Raw genomic sequence first — 18,416 nt, 5'->3', positions numbered from 1 at the left:
GGCGTTGACTCATTGTCGCCCTGCTTTCTGGACTGTGTGTTATCAGACGGATACCCTTGTACCTACACTGTGTTCATTATTATTTGTCATGATATCGTAAATGAAGTTCTTCGACATTTCAACTTCTATTTACATGATTTTAAAATTTACGATGATGGTGCCAATGATTGATCATCAAGATCAGCCCATCGCCGGCTCACTACGGAGCACAGGTCTACTCTCGGCGTGAGAAGGGTTTTGGCAATAGTCTACCACGCTGGCCAAGTGCAGATTGGCAGACTTCACACATCTTTGAGAACATTATGGAGAAGCCTCAGGCATGCAGGTTTCTAGGACTAAATAAAGCGTGCTGCATTTATATTGACACTCATCAACATCATGATCAACCCATCGCCGCGCCGGCTCACTACTGAGTACGGGTCTCTTCTCTGAATGAGGAGAAAGATTTTTTTTGTAAAACGACAATTTTCAATTTTTTTTTGCATGGAGTATTTTTAAAGAAAGGGTTTGTTTAGTATAAGAAATATTCCTCTCTTTTTATTCAATACTCCCTAAGATATAGTACCTACTGCCATAATTAGACTCGATTAGGTAGAAACCGCGATAGAAGTTTATTCAGACTATAGTATACTCTGCCAATTACTAATTTAATTTTCTTGTTGCAGATGGTACTTCCGCAAAATTAAACGGATTGAAGCTGAAAAGAAATTGCTTCTACCTGAGAATGAACACGGTGCTTTCCTTATTCGAGACTCAGAGAGCCGCCATAACGATTTTTCTTTATCAGGTAAATATAATTTGATTATTATCATCATCATGATCAACCAGTCGCCGGCTCACTGCTGAGAACGGCGCGTGGTGATTACGTAAAACTTGCAGTAGCGACAGCAACGCGTCAGCAGTAGCAATGGGATAGTTCATTTGCTGTCTCTGTTCTTCTTCTTCTTATTTTGCTTTGTGGCTATATTGCTCTCTCTTTCTAGCCGGACGTTTGACAGCAATGATCGCGAGATTTACGCCTGTCGCGAGATACGTAATCACCCCGCGGCTCCCCTCTCAGAATGAGACAGGTTAAGGCCATGATCCGCCACGCTGGCCCTGTGCGGATTGGTAGACTTCTCACACCTTTGAGAACATTATAGAGAACTCTCAGGCATGCAGGTTTCTTCACGATATTTTTTTGAAATTAAAAGGACCATCGACAAGGTAGGTAGATGGACTTATTTTTCTGTTGTTGGTACATCAGAAAAATAAGTGCATCCATAACAGAAGCTAATTGTATCGCAGGCGGCATACTCATTGAGGAAAATCGGTAATAATAATTATAAATGTAATTAGGTATAATTTATAAAGTATTTTTCTCGTGCTCTACTTGGAAAATTATTTTCATACATATGGATAACTTTGAAACATTTATCCTTCGAAGCGTTTATTGTGTTTTATATTTACGTAGAAAATGTTGTTGATTTGCATCAGAAATTGAATGGTGTCATGAATAACGATGAACTTTTTTATGGGGTCACTATTTACTCTACTTTAGATTTTGACATTCTTTTAGTTAAATTTAGGTATATATCACGCGTTATGATGTGAAATTTTAATGAAATAATATACCTAATTGCGTTAACTGTGATTGTCTAGACTCTAGGTTAAACGTGTTTCTTTTTTAATTTTTCCGTTTTATATAATACGTCCATTATATTCAATTCTGATTTGCGTAGTAGGTTATCCTACGTGAAGAAGATGCGAAGATTCTGCGTGTTCAAGACAATTATCAAGTAGCTACATAATTATTTATGATTGCATTGTTTGACCCTTCGAGTACATGTCTTCGCCTTACATATATTACTCTTTACGGGCAATTATTATAAACTGTTTATCAACAAGGAAAATTAGTAAACCATCTTCTCTTAATTCTTAATCTTATCGTGTTCTTGTGGGAGGTGGGATTTATTCCGTATAAACTGCAACAGTGTCTGGTTTTGATTTTGATTGATTCATCGCTTTACAATGTGTAACATGATTAGTACCTATTCTGTCGTATAACTATATATTTTAGTCTTAAACATTTTGCCTGAAACTGTCCTGGAGCTATTTATAAATTGGAACAATTTCTGGTTTTGATTTTGACTGATTCATTTCTATATAATGTATGACATTGTTAGTATTCTATGCTATGTAGTATACAACTTTGTCAGAGCTTACATATCCATATTTTATAGTCTTAAATATTATGCCTGAAATTGGTCTGACACCCATTTACAAACTTAATATTGCTCAAATGTTGCGCCTATTTATTTATGTCAATTATTATATTTATATTTTTTTAAAGAATATTAACCAAGTTCATCATGATGACTAATATTCCCTTTTCCCCTCCAACTAAGTGTCAAGCTTGTGCTAGGAGTAGGGTACGACAATAGTGCAACGGGTGGGGTTTGAACCAGTGACCTTCCGGATTTCAGTTGCGCTATTGAGGCTCTCTACATATAATACTAGTAATAATATAGTAGTATATAAATAATACGGTAATGCGTCGTTACCAAACAGAATTAATGCACTGTTTAATATATTAGGTAGGTGGTACTTAATTTTTAAATGCAGTCGTGCAACTATAATAAAAATCCTTCCGAGAATTTTCCAAGGCGTCATTCTAGATTTTTATTATTATTTCTGACAAGTTAATCATAAATCTTAGGATTCATATTTCATTAATATTTATACTTACCTATTTGTGATTAATAATTTGTAATTCCAATTTTATACCATCCGTCATCTTATTCCATAGCAGTAGATTTTTCTAGCGATTTGTCCACGTGATATAACTTATATAACCTATAGCACTCGAGGGTAGCCGGGGATCTAGCAGTGAAAGATTTACAGAATCGGATTATTAGTTCCGGAGATTACCCCCTAATATCCAAACTTACAAATTTTATCTCTTTATAATATCAGTGTAGATATAAATCATCCGTCACGAATATCGTTTTAGAGTCCTTATATATATTATCAAAAACTTCTGCAACAATAAAAATTCTATCGCCGAATTCTTATGTGTTATTGAGTCATTGACATGTGCCGCCTTTACCGCCATATTTGGACAGGAAATACCGCATCACAGTACTTAGTATTCTAAGTACAGCTTTGAGCTTAATGTTTTTGGGAATCGAAGATAAATAATCCTTACAAGTCATATAAAAATCGGAAATCGGTATTGAATATTTATTGTTCGTTTAGGCGGTCATACATTAGCAAATTCAGCGTGGTCCAACCATTTTAGTTTCTTGTTGTTTCTGCTCAACATTGTAACTAAATAGCTGCCGTCGACGTCATAGAACATAGCTCTACTGATGATACTCGGAACACTGACAACTGAGCCCAACTTTTCCACATATTATCATTGAATTCTTATTTTTCCTTTAAAGGCTCTAGTATTGTATATCCGGGATACTGATTCTTAAAAAACAGAATTCAGTACTCAGCGACGTCAACTTTACGAAAAACTGTATCGCGCCTCAGAGTCAGGACCTTATTCTCGTCGGATAAAGTCTCTGGTGCGACTAATCTTTCGGCCTATTTCTCTGACTCTATTCGTGCCTCGCCCTAGACCTGTATTAGGCCCGTTATCCACTAAGGCGCATATGCGTTCAGCAGGCCATTAGATTATCAATAAAATCTGATTGGTTTATGAGAGACGAACAGCAGTCGACACTTGAGTTAAATTGTCGCACAACATCTCGCTGCGGAAGCATAATATAATATCGCTGCAATTATATCGCTGTGTGAAAATTAAAATAATTTGCCTTCTATTTTTTTAAAAGAATATCAGCCCCAGCTCACGTGACTAATAATCCGCTTACTTACCCCTCCAACTTACTGTAAAACTTGTGTTGGTAGTAGTAACGACAATAGTGCAACAGGCGGGGTATGAACTAGTAATTCTTTCGGATTTCAGTCCTCTTCTTAACCGTTGAGGCTCTTTGCGGCTGTCCGTGATTCTCTCGTTCGTGCTGCTATCGCTATATGCCGATGACAGCGCGTATCTAGCGTCGTCGCACCACCAAATCGTCGCCATCAATCGTCTACAACGTTTGCTGGACCTGCTGCCGGAGTGGCTGGACAGATGGAGAATGGCAGTCAACGTGGGGAAGACGACTGCCATCCTGTTCGGCGCCCGGCAGCCGTATCGTCAACTCCGTCTCCGGGGGCAGGACATAGAGTGGCAGACTTCGGTGCGCTACTTGGGGTGCCGCATCGACTCTGGCTTGCACATGACCTCTATGGTTAATCACGTCGTTAATCAAGCATGTGCGGCTACGTCGATGCTGCGCCAGGTCCTCACCTCGAGCCTCACACCGAAGACCAAGCTCCGGATCTATGGAGCCTATGTCCGCTCACGATTGACGTACGCGGCACCAGCCTGGTACTCCCTTTGCTCCGAGTACCAGAGACGCCGCCTACAGGTCCAGCAAAACAAATGCCTGCGAACAATCGTCCAAGCTCCGAGGTACGTGAGGAACGACGTTATACACCGCGACCTCAAGACGCCCTCCGTGGAGGAGTACGTCCGTACACTCGCGCGGCGCATGTTTGCGCGCGCGGACAACGGACCGTGCGAACACCTCCACGGCATCGCTCCACTCATCCCACGTCCGATGGACGGGCGTCCATTACCTCGGGAGCTTCTCCGATCGCCCTCACCAGCGCGCAACGCAGGCGATGGCGACGACGACCGAGACGACGAGACAACTACCGGATTTGACACCGATAACGTCTCTGCACAGGACGACACGCTTAGCGCCGTCGTGCAGAGACCTACCAACGGACACACCTAACCACCAGGGCCCAAGCCAAGATGGCAGGCCCTAGCCGAAAAGGCTAAAAGACAAACACCTGGGCACAGAGATGCCCAGCGACCCGCCCGGGTAAGGAGGCAAAGCCTCGAGGCCCGTACCCCCGTCTGGTCGATTATCGACCAAACGGAGATGACCCTGTTGTGTGATTCTCTCACTCGTGGAGATGGCGCCTTATTCAGCTCTTGCATGCATGGCTGGCTGCGAAATATTTTGGATGCGCATATTTGCTTAGAATTACATGACGTTACATTTTTTACAACACAGAGTTCCCACGGCCACCGCGTGTTGTTTTACAATTGATTCACAGCAAATCTATCTATCGATTGGCAGGAAATCCGTTAGTGGATGCGCGGAAAGATTCCTGTTGTCCAACGTGATTTTTAAACGTGCCCAGAAGTAGATTTTCAGTTCGATTCAAAAGTTCAGTAATTATCTGTTTTGAAACGGGTTCCTCGTGTAGGCGTTGTCAACTACTCACTAGGTTTCGTGCGTTTAGACGAAAACGGACAATGCCAAAATTAAAATTGTACCGTTTTGCGAGTTTTAGGAACGCCAAATACCAAAAACACAAAATTGAAATGTTTGGAAATACCAAAAATTCCGTAGGTGTTCTTTAATTGTAAGAGTCACTTTTAAAATTTTGCCCTTATTATATTTTTAGTTTAATTTAGTTTTAAATATATTTCACTTTTGTTTTCATTTTTTTTTTAAATAGCGATTTGACATTTCGCGTATATGCGCTTTGGCGTTACGTGATTCAGCGTCTCGCGTATATATTAACATTATGAAAATTTAACATTTGGCTTACCGTTTTAAGTCGTTTGGAATTTTGATTTTTTTTGCGTTCTACGTCTAAACGGTTTCATGTACCTGACATTGAAAGAAAGTATGTGGATTGTAATATTTGTGTTCTAAGACTAAGCATCTATTAAAAATTACCCATTTTCCACAGTTCGAGACGGCGACACGGTAAAACACTACCGCATCCGACAGTTGGACGAGGGAGGGTTCTTCATCGCTCGCCGCACCACCTTCCGCACTCTACAAGAATTGGTAGAGCATTACAGCAAGGACGCCGATGGCTTGTGCGTCTCATTAAGCAAACCATGCGTACAGGTCAGTGAACTTTCTTTATGCCGCTCTACTAAATAGGTGTATCGCGTTTGCCATTCCTCCTTTATTTTTATTACTAGCTGATGCCCGCGACTTCGTCTGCGTGGAATTAGGTTTTTTAAAAATCCCGTGGGAACTCTTTTATTTTCCGGGATAAAAAGTAGCCTATGTCACTCTGCAGGTCTTTATCTATACCCATGCGAAAATCACGTCAATCCGTTGCACCGTTGCGACGTGATTGAAGGATAAACCAACAAACCAATAAACCAACAAACAAACTCACTTTAGCATTTATAATAAGGGTACTGATTTCTAATGCAACATATTTACAACTGCAAATACCTACATATTACACATACTTTGGCAGTATTAGATTTCCACATTTAGGTAATAGATTTCGTAGAACTGTTTTTTCTTTGTTATTTTATACTTAATGCTGATTAATTACAATTAAATGTTTCGAAATATTGGCATAATTGACTCACTAAAGAGCACGGGTCTCCTCCTCAGAATGAGAAGGGTTTTGACCGTAGACTACCACTCTGCTCAATTCCGGATTAGACTACACCTTTGAGAACATTATGGCGAACTCTCAGGTATGGAGGTTTCCACACGATGTTTTCCTTCGCCGTTAAAGCAAGTGATATTTAATTGCTTAAAACGTTCATAACTCCGAAAAAGTGACGTGCCCGATATCGAGTCCACGACTTCCCGGTTAGGAGACGGACGTCTTAACCATTAGGCTATCACTGCTTGTTACCGACTACAAAATCTACTCCATATTATGAGCAACATATTGTTTTGCTGGAGATGTAGACACCTGTACCTAGCACCTAGAGGCTAAGGGCTGATTACTAATGCCTATGACTTGAGCAATGCATTCCTAACATATTATTCTGTGTGTGTCGCGTCGAATGTTAGGTATTATACCAACATACAGCTGTCGTCACACAGCTTGACTCTAAGTTGCCTTTTCTTTTATGGACTAGATATATAGCCTTTCTTGAAACATTGAAAAACTTTGTTACAAAGTATGTATCTAAGACATAATACATTACAGCATGTTAAAAACTTCTTTAGAGCCGTATGTCATGTATTTAGCATTGTTTATGAATTCACTATTTATCAAGGTATTAGCAATAGCGCACGAGCACCCAATATGGCCCTCCGACTTCCTCGTCCATTTAATTCCTATCACTTACTTTACGTTGTCGCAAAAACATACAAAATAGATCATTTCTTCCACGTAGCTTTAATATGGAGGCGAACCAACAAAACTGGCTGCCAAAGTGTCAATGTTCATCAGCGGATTTAATCGGGTGCCATATAGACTCATTTGTTCGTTATTATTTTTTATAAAAAATAACTTATTGCTTACGTTCCAATCCTCTTATTTACTTATAAAGTTGTAGACATTTATAAAACCTTGGCGAATAGGAACAGGCATTTGCAAAACCTGTGTAAAGAAGTGAGATTCATTTAATAATATAAATTTTTGCTATCACATGTAAATGTGGCCGTCGTGCATCGTAACTCGTAACGAACGTGCATAAATCACTAAATTCAATATCGGGTTGGCTATAAAATTTGTCTTCTGTGTCCGTACACCTTTGTTTAGTCCGCGACAGGTCGAGATGGCAGTCGCGGTGGGAGCGCCCCGCACACCCGCACAGTCCCCGCGCTAACCCGGTGCGGGTGAGCGCGGTTGGCGTGCGGGAATGCGGGGCGTCCTCCTGCCCCATACCCAGATTGCCATCTCGACCCGTCGCGTACTAGATCTGCGTGAGAAATTCTTGAGCCATCGATCTGGTTTGACCGAGCCTTTTTCTCCGAAAGGATCAAGCCTACTCAGGGAGTGTTATAAGTTACAATCGAATCGTTTTCACAATCCTTAGTCATTACTTGAATTTTGTGGGATTCCAATGACATAAACCTTATTTAAGATAGACAACTTTTTTTAAATTATTATTATAAGTTGAGTTCTAATTTCAAACCCAAGATTACTGTCTTGTTTCTTAATTGTTAGCTCAGGTATGATACTAGTATCATCAAGCAAGAATATTTTATTTTCTGCACTTTGCTCACAAAATACGGCCGCCTTTGCATAAAATTGTTTTTAGTTTCTTTGTTTTGTCTTAGTTATTTCATGTTCTGTGCAATAACGTGTTTCTATCTATAGCTTGCACCGAGGAAACAGACGAAAGCTACGTTTTATTCTGGAAAATCAAAGAGTCCCCACGGGATTTTTAAAAGACCTAAGACGAGGTCGTCCATCAATTAGTTTAAGGATTATTAAAATCAAAAATCTAACATTCACACATATTGGGGCCGCACGAAACCTCAGGCAAATGCTATTTAATTATAATTTGTAACTACTAAAGAATTTGCACGTGCTTAATCAGAACAATGTTACAGCACATTGTCCATTGATGTATGATGAGTAGGTGACCGAACGGACCGAACAAAGGTAGTGCAAATATTATGAACTCCATATTATAATGATTTAGATTATGCTCGTAAATGTGAGATTTTAATGTTTCTAATTGCTCTGTCTTGTAAACCTATTATGTTTATGGAAGGCGTTATTAAGTAAGTTATGACACAGTTATCAAAATATAATTTGTAGAGCATGTCTACAAAGTTTTATTGAGTTAGATTGGTTAATATTCAAATAAAAAATAACTTTGTTTGTATATTATGTTCATATCTGTGTTTGAAATAATATAATAACTAGATTTCAAATTGTTCTAACCTGGCATAGACATCTGCTCAATGTTATCTAGAATATTTATTGGTTTTTTACAAAATCATTATGCTTAACACATACCTACCATTTCAGTGTAGGTATAGTATCAACAGTTTTATCGAACTCCACTTGCGTTTCGGTAGCAAAATATACCCATCAATTGAAGAGATACATCGATTTTAAGATAAAAATATAATTATATCTATGATTCGAATAATTAAGTGATTATATTCACACAGGTGTGATTAAATTGCGAATTATAAAGATTACACGTAACGTGATGCGATGCGATTTCTCGCATTATTTATTGTTAAAGTATTTACACGTGCTCAAACACTAACGAATTGCGAATTGACGTATGTTTGATACATGAGCGAACAAATGTAAGTTCTTATATCATTGCAGAACACAATGAGCATAATATCGGACTCATGAATAAAACTTATCCCACTCCAGCACGCCTAACATGCGCACCACGAGAAAATTTTGTCTACGCATTTACTCGTCTTATTTATATGAAGAAATACGAGATAATGCGTAGACAAAATTTTCCCGCGGGGCGCATGTTAGGCCCTCTGATCACGGCACGTTGCCATCAAGAAAACAGTTCTGACTAGAGCTCAGTAGCTCGTCTCTATCATGTACAAAAGCAAAACAATATTCTTACTTGGGCAGTTTAAAAATACGAAGATACGCTCAAGTTCTAAAGTGATAAACTGAAGTTGCAAAATACTCGTAGCAGTTTGCGCAGCTCATAGACTAAGAGCGGTTACGCACTGCATCCGATCCGAGTCCGTGAAAATACGTTCCTTTTTGTTTTGTATCGGAGCTTATGACATATGTCATAGATAATCGTTGGTATTCTTACAGATGACGGATAGCTAAAAAAATGGCTTAATACGTTTGTATGAAGAAGCGCGTAAGAAGGGTACCCTTAAGTACGTAACTTGTTAGAAATGTTCGAAGGATGTGACACGAATGTCCTGACTCCTGACTATGTAGCAGAGTGTAGACTATGTTGTAATTTTATTATGATTATATCACAGCGGAAATGCCAATTTCTTATGTAATCGATAAATTATAATATATGGTTATTGTAGCAGGTATTTATATGACTAGTGAATACCTTTAATGGCAGTAAAATCGATTGAATGAATATTATATTATTTATTTCTTTCTTTCCGGTATTCTGTTTCTGTGGTATGAACTTTAGTCCAGTCTTTAATGTATCTATGATGTATACTATGTATCGCAGAGGCATAGTTTTTAATGTTCACGTGGGCAATGACTCGATTGTATTTTCCGTTTTCCAATAAAGCCACCATCATTCTGTTAACCCGCGTGGCGACGGGTCGTGCTACAGCAGCGTTTGTTTATTGATAACGATTACCAAATAACTTTGTTCTCATTTGGTAACAGAAGTATTTGTGGTGAGAGTGAGTGAGTGGGTGCCATCATGGTGGTGAAACGTAATAACATTTACTCTTCTGTACATGTTAAAAAATGTTACTACGAGTGTAGTAACATTTTCTTTCTGGATGCTATGCATCAAGGAGTTTGGAATTTTAAATGAACTTATTGTACATGAATATTTAAATATTTCGTCTTGATTTATCGATACGATGTATCCACATATTTTTATATTTAATTTCTACCCTAACGCAGTGGGGGTACCTACGCGTAAATACGAATTCACCTTAGTGGGAGAGGCCGGTGGGTGCACGGGTCGCTTCCCGAATTACCCAACAGTTGATGCTAGACAGCAACACTGTACCAGTGTTTCCTATTTGAATATTAGCACCTAGTCATAGTAGTAGAAATATAATTGTTATTCCAGGTAATTTTAAGAAATAGCTAAGTGCTATGACATAGCTAACGAAACAAAGTACCTATCTATACTTATATAGGTTTTAATCACTTTTAATCAAAATACTAATTGGTTGAATAGCATTTTCCAGGAAAAGTATCATTTTAAATCTAGGGGACAAGAATCGCACAAATTCAGCCAATCAGAACAATTGAGATTGTAATAATGATTGATGCAGGTTTTAGACAATCGCCCCGCTGGTCCCAGCGGTTGCTGTATTGTATGTCAGTCCGTCAGTTCGTCCAAGCGCAATAGCCCTTTCACAAAATGTCTATTCTCCAAACCTGACAAACCCCTTTTTTGTTCGTCTCGATTCTTGACAACTTTCATCAGGAAATAGTGTGATTAATTATCAATTACCAGAATTAACCAATGTGATTTGTCACTACTCACTATCAAAAGTATTATGGGCGGAAAAGTACAGTACCCATTTAAGTCTTATTTAAATTGATATAAGGCGACAGTAATTAATAATATTTCCAGTAATTGATTGAAATTTAAAACTACTATTATTGTGATCGGTATTCTTAGATGGAAATACCGTCTCGACGATTAGCCGGTTACGAAACGAATAACTGTGATCGAGTGTTACAGTTATGCCATGTATGTATAAATTAAAATGATATATAAATCCCCGACACCGACTTCTGATGATCTGATCATTCACGTCATAAAAATTATATGGATGTAGTACATACATAGGTACATATTATACATATTATGTAGATTGTAGAGCCTTTGGTATACTTATCAAGTAATCAGTATAAACAATTTTTTTTCGGAAATTAAAAGCTTAAAAGATTGGGAGATAATTTAATCTCCTTGACTATCTTTGCAGATCCGTACTAGCTACCTCAGGATTGTACTTAATTGCCTCATCTGGTGACAGAAAAGCTGGCTCATTTTTTGCGCAAAGGATCAGCCTGTTATGTTCAATGCGGAAATGCAGCCAGTACTTTGGCACCATTCCAGTAAAGCGTCATTTAAGTCTAAGTTGTAAATGAATGCGCACTTAACCGCGAAGGAGTAAATCGTAATTTCACTTCGAATTTTTACAACACAGGAGAACAGAAAACCTAATAATAACTTCGCGCATATGAGCGTTTTTGCAAAAAGTTAATAACTAGCGTCGACCTCGCCGACCACAAAATGCTGCAAAACGAAATCAAAAGTTAAAAAAGATTAGAGTTCGCGAAACATACCCGAATACAGACTGTCCGAGCCATGTGGCTTCTCAAGGTTATAATATATACCCAATATCAGAGAAAAATAGGCATACAAATTATTATGTATTAAACAAAATAAAGTTCAGAAACAAAAATCCAATAAAAATATATCGACAGACGAGCGGTAAATAATAGTCTGTGATATGATGATTGATATATGATATGCCTATGATACGCGGAACGCTAAAACCAATTCAATGAACCTCACTTATAATAATGTAATGAGTAGTTTGATATTTATAATTTAGTTAATGAAATATAGATTATTTAAAAAAAAAAACATTATTATCTTGTTGAACTTATTGTCAGTAGATTAACATTGAAACCCTATAAATATGAACTATCAGCAATTTGTTTTTAACAGTCATGATTTTACAAAAAGATGGTGACAAAGAGAAACTAAAAGAATTTTGTGACTGAGGTACATTTTTCGTCGTATTTTAATCAGTTCTGCTCTTTTCAATGTTACGTTGGCGAGACGCCATTTAAAATGAATTGTATTGAGAAGCAAAAATTTTATTCAATAGGTTGATTCTCGCCTTATTTCTTTATCTCTAATTGTGAGAAATTGCATAACTAGTTACGTAATATGACTTTTATAGTATACCTGAACTCGTGGGTTGTCACGAAATACTGAGAAGCTTACATTGCTTTTATACCTACTCAAAAGTTTAAATTATTCCTCGTTTTTTGAAGGCGGTTTTAAATTGTAGATTTTAATTTAGTATTTGTAGTGGCTTGGGTAGAAGAACCTGACATAAAGATCAAAAAATATACCTATTAAATTCGTAGCAATGCTTTTTATGTTTTAGTGGAAAGGCAGGTATGGTAGAAAAAATATATATATTTTTTGTTCTTATCGCTCAATTTATGTTCAAAACTGCATCAATAACCAACGAAAGGTTATCCTTATTATAATGGAAGCAAATAAATTATATTTTTATATTTAAAAGTAGATCAATGACCAACGAAAGGTTATGCTTATTATAATCAAAGCATATATTATTATATACATTTTAACTGTCTTGAATTTTTAATATTGTCATGTGATTAAACAAAGCAAGTGACGTATTTTTTGAATGAGCAAGATTGCTTCAATATTGTCGTCTGCCGATACAAAAAGTGACCTATCTAGTTTATTTTTAATCGCACTAGCATGCGGGCCCCGGCTGCACCATTAATAAAATAATTATAGTAATAGAATGAGTTGCTCCGTGTTATATTTTTAGGTTTAACGCGTCGCGCTTATAAATTAAGATGTTTAAACTTATTACTTAACATGAATTTTTAACCTTTTTAGGGTTCCGTACCTCAAAAGGAAAAACGGAACCCTTTGATACGATCACTTTGTTGTCTGTCCGTCTGTATGTATGTCTGTCAAGAAACCTATAGGGTACTTTCCGTTGACTTAGAATCATGAAATTTTAGCACACATAAGGGTAAACATCCGAAAACCGTGAATTTGTGGTTACATTCCCGGAAAATCGAAGATGCCTTTTGATTTTAAAAAAACCTAAATCCACGCCGATAAAGTCGCAGGCATTATTTAGGTGAATATGAAACATGAAATATTAAAAATTGCACAAGAATAACAAGCGGGAATACTCGTTTTCAACATAATAGTAGTAGGTGGTAGTAGGTACGACCTCGTGCAGGTACTCACTGAACTTGTAATAATAATTGTAAGTTGTAATGGTTTTTTAATTATTATGCAAATTATATTCACTTTCTCGTGTTTACGTTTTGCTCCATATACATGATTAAATATTAACTAAAAGTAAAGCTTCTAAGGAGTTATGAAGAATGTCGTTTGATGGATGGAGCTAATATGCAAATATCGACATAGTTATGCGATAACGCGCTGTTTTATATGACGCAGTGTTATGGTAATACAGTATATTGAATGTCAATATATGTTTCTATTAAAGACTTGACGTACCCTTGACTTTACAACCTATAGGAATGTATTTGAACTTTAAATATTCATGGTAATTCAACAATTTGTCATAAAAGATTTATGGGAAACACGTGAATTAATCTGCACTGATTGTTAATCTCTAAAGTACGAAGGGGAAATAATAGCCATATTCTTAGGATAATATATCCGGACTTAATAAATCAGCCTTATACTGAAAAAAACACTGCTTAGAGCTTATACATGGCTAGCATACACATTTTTGAAAAATCATTTGACCATGCATATATTAGGCAGTGTATAAACTTTTATCGCTAAGGGCCTATGACATTAAAATTGCTATTTCTGACGTATCGTTTAAGTTAGTTTTTGACGACACAAAACTCATATTAACTCTAGGAATTATTTCTTTTACTTTTTAATACTTATGTTCCAAAAATTATAGTTACATTTTACATAGTCTATAATATCTATACTAATATGTAATCAACATGATTTTTGGCATAGAAATAGTTGAAAGGACGGAGAGTAACAGGGTTCTTTTTATACTGGAAAATCAAACAGTGCCCACGGGATTTTTAAATCCTAAATCCACGCGGGCGAAGTCGCGGGCATCAGCTAGTAGGTAATAAGGACGAACAGCTTATCTCTAACAGAGATTTCTTCCAGTTTCCCAAGACTGTAAAATTATTCTGAATCTTCTTCACCTCCAAATTTTTTAAGCGTAAGTGTAAAACTATCAGTAGACTATGTAGTGTGTTTCTAATAGATAGACCTACTTATAGTCGGCGATAGGTCGAGATGGCAATCGGGGAGGGAACGCCCCGCACACCCGCACATCCCCCGCGCTAGCCCGGTGAGAGCGAGCGTGGGTGACGTGAGGGTGTGCGGGCGTCCCCCCGCCTCATACCCCGATTGCACTCTCAACCTGTCGTGTGTTTGTATACTTGATAACGACATAAAATACTTAAATAGGAGTGACCTCTGACAGCGATTTCGCGAACCTCTATTTTCAGCAGGCAATGTAAGTACATTGCAGGGCAATAAAATTTGATAGTTGCTCGTGTTTATTCAGATTCACATTTCCCAACCCCGTTTGCGGTTTCAACGCGGCTCGCGATTGCAACATCCTTGTGTTTAGTAATGCAATGCGAATTATACGGATGAAAATAAGCACAACTATGTCCTTAGAAACTATTGGAATAGATGCAACTTTCTGTACTAAAGCATTTTCATGATAAAACAAGGCAATGTTATAAACTATCAAAGTTTTACTGATAGCTAGACTGTTGTACTGATGACTCCAAAAAGGAAATGGCGGGCCTGTAGGTAGGCCAGGCTCCATACTATTATTCAAACCCCTTATTTTATAATCTCAAAACATTTGACGAAAAAAAATTTAAGAACTTTGTTTAACAGATCTTTAATCCTTTTTGTTTCCTCTGTTGATAAATAAGCTTTACTTTATTACATCCCGTTGTAGGACAAAGCCCTCGAACGACGTAAGATTTTTTGACACACACACATTATGACATAACAATGTGACGTCTTGCCGTCGCGCTTTGTGGGTCCAAGCCTTTAGGTCCGGTATCCACCAAAGTGGAGTTGGGTGGAGATATGGTATACACATAAATCAGATTAAAAATAGGTTAGACGGATTATCACGTCATCTAAATATATAAAAGGAAAAGGTGACTGACTGACTGATCTATCAACGCACAGCTCAAACTACTGGACGGATCGGGCTGAAAGTTGGCATGCAGATAGCTATTATGACGTAGACATCCGCTAAGTAAGGATTTTTGAAAATTCAACCCTTAGGGGGGTGAAATAGAGGCTTGAAATTTGTGTAGTCCACACGGACGAAGTCGCGAGCATAAGCTAGTCTATAATCTGATAGATAAGTTAAGTACCTACATCTCCGACCATCTCCGCTTTGGTTGATACCTACCTGTGTTTTTAAGGTATATAATTTAATAACCTATCTTATACTTACTTCTTACTAACGAACCGCCCGCCCGGCGCCCGCCCTGGCTTCGCTCGTATGGAATTTCTAATAGACCTTTCTTACAAAAAATCAAAAAACAGATCGTAAAGAAAAGCTACAGGCATATTTTCAAGTTTCTAGGCTGAGCTGTTTGAGCCGTATGTCATGTCAGTCAGTTTCTTCTTTTATAATTTATAATTAGAAGAAGATGAAAAACATAAACCCGCTTGCAATAAAATTATTGAAGTCTATTAAACAGCAACTTTTGATGTGTAGGCATTCTCCGTTAGTCCATTTCTTGGAATTTATAATACTAGCCCTTTAGCGACTTCGTCTGCGTAGATTTATGTTTTTTTATAGTTGGAATATCTCAAAAGATTCTATGTATAGAGAAAATCTTTTCATGCTAAATCTCAACTATCCAGACCTGCAGTGGTTTAAGTTGACCGACAATAAAATTGATATGTTAGTCAGTAAGTTTCCTCTTTCATATAAAAGATCTATCTTTCTTTACTTATATTATAAAGAGGTAAAGTTTGTAAGTTTGTTTGTAGGAAGTAATCTCTGGAACTACTGAACCGATTTTGAAAATTCTTTCACCAGTAGAAAGCTACATTATTCCTGAATAACATAGGCTATATTTTATTTTCAAAAAATTAGAGATACCTACGAAAATTGTAATAAGCTCCCCTTGCGAAGCTGGGGCGGGTCGCTAGTAATAATATACCTAATGTCAATTTTGTTTAATTTTTTTTTTACAAAAGTGTAATATTTAAAAGCTTTGATGTAAAGGTACGTAATACAGAAATGCTACACTTGTTATGCAACATAGATTTATGTAGAGCAAACATATTTTTTAGAAATCAATATCACACGGCATCCGTGGCAGATTCAATAGCAAGTAAAATGAATTGACACGATCAGCTGGAGGTATGCCGATCAGGGTTTTTACTTTTACGTTATAATCTGTATCCGAAAGTTATGAAAGAAAACATTTTTGACTAATCACATTTAACACAAATCCACTACTACTACTACTACTAATATTATAAATGCCAAAGTGTATCTGTCTGTCTGTCTGCTAGCCTTTCACGGCCCAACCGTTCAACCGAGCTTGACGAAATTTGTACAGAGATAGCTTGCATCCCGGGGAAGGACATAGGCTACTTTTTATCCCGGAAAATCAAAGATTTCCCACAGGATTTTCAAAAACCTATATGCACGCGAATGAAGTCTAACGTAGAAGTTCTAACGTTGTTACAGCGCAGTGGGTGATTTATCTATCTATTTGTTCTTAGTGGTCATAATATAATATACGAGAAGAGTAAGTAACTTATATGTCTTTGCACTAAAATCTGTATCCAAAAATTAAGAAATAAATCATTTTTTTGACTAATCACAGTTAACACTAATAAAACATAATGTTGGCGTCGTGCAAAAAAATCTGATCTTGTTCCTGCGCAGTAAGGGGATTTATCGACTTATTTGGTAGTACGAAGTGTGGTATAGTACGCGACAGGTCGAGATGGCAATCGCGCACCTGCGCTGTCCTGCACCGGGCTAGCGCGGCTGCGTACCTACGGGTCAAGTCAAATGATTTATTAAAAATAGGTAATTAATAACTCTTTTTCATGGTCAGATGTTGGATTTCTAAGATATAGAGGTGATAATTATTACGCAAACTAAAGCTACGAGGGTTCCAAACGCGCCCAGGTCTGAGAAGAGCCCACAACAAACTCAGTGTGCGGGGCGTCCCCCCGCCTCATACTCCGATTACCATCTCATCCTGTCGTGTGGTATACAATTGATTGTATTTCTTTTGTCAACTTTTTCCACCACTTTCATCCAGACTTCTTTTTACCGTAGATTAACTGTAATATGAACTGCATGCGGAATCGACAACCCTGATATCACTCTACATATCTATGCATTAACTGGTTTACCCGCTATGTCCGCTGAGGAAAGTCAATATTTAACTTCCAAGAAGTTTTGGATACCACGTATCTTTAAACCGGTTACCAAGAGCATATTTTTGATCCACTGCTGTAATGAAACAAAGAATTTGAATTTAAATAAAAATTCACCTTAATCCATACTATACTAATATTATAATGCGAAAGTGTGTCTGTCTGTCTTGTCTGTCTGCTAGCTTTTCACTGTCAATCCATTCAACAGATTTTGATGAAATTTGGTACAGAAATAGCTTGCATTCCGGGGTAGGACATAGACTACATTTAATCCCGTAAAATCAAAGAGTTCCCACGGGCTTTTTAAAAACCTAAATCCATGTGGATGAAGTCGCGGGCATCATCTAGAATTATATAGTACGCGACAGGTTGAAATCCCGCCTCATACCCCGATTACCATCTCGACCTGTCGCAGACTATACTTTACCTTCGTTCCTGAGAATTCTAGTCTAGTTTGAAGTCTACCAACCCTCATTTAACCAGACTGATAGCTGGATCCCTTATCATTCTGAAAGGAGGTCCTTGTTGATCGGTAGTGGGCCGGCGATGCATGTGATACAGACCTAGGACGATTGCACATCATGCGGTTAAAGTAAGGTTACCGTTAAAGTTAAAGTTGCCCACTAAATGTTAAAAATGGGTCGCAAAAGTCTGTTTTCGTACTTCCATGGTTAGGCAAGGCTAAGGGTCAAAAAATTACATGAAACAAAGAGCATCGATTTGTGCAACCCATAGTCGC

At 37.6% G+C, this 18,416-nt stretch overlaps 1 protein-coding gene across 2 annotated transcripts in view; it reads left to right on the top strand.

Moving 5' to 3' along the window:
• The window catches only part of Src42A (Tyrosine-protein kinase Src42A), an 87,914-nt gene that overhangs the window by 60,157 nt on the left and 9,341 nt on the right, over positions 1 to 18,416 (top strand). For both annotated transcript variants that reach the window (XM_034979731.2, XM_034979730.2), the window contains exons 2-3: positions 666 to 787; positions 5,809 to 5,972. In XM_034979731.2, the coding sequence (XP_034835622.1) occupies positions 666 to 787; positions 5,809 to 5,972 (286 nt within the window). The remainder of the gene's footprint in view (positions 1 to 665; positions 788 to 5,808; positions 5,973 to 18,416) is intronic.

This window comes from Maniola hyperantus, chromosome 20, assembly GCF_902806685.2.
Source record: "Maniola hyperantus chromosome 20, iAphHyp1.2, whole genome shotgun sequence".
In the NCBI taxonomy this organism is placed as follows: Eukaryota; Metazoa; Arthropoda; class Insecta; order Lepidoptera; family Nymphalidae; genus Maniola; species Maniola hyperantus.
The sequence above is the reverse complement of the archived record's forward strand: the minus strand, read 5'-3'. Positions and strand labels throughout refer to the sequence as shown.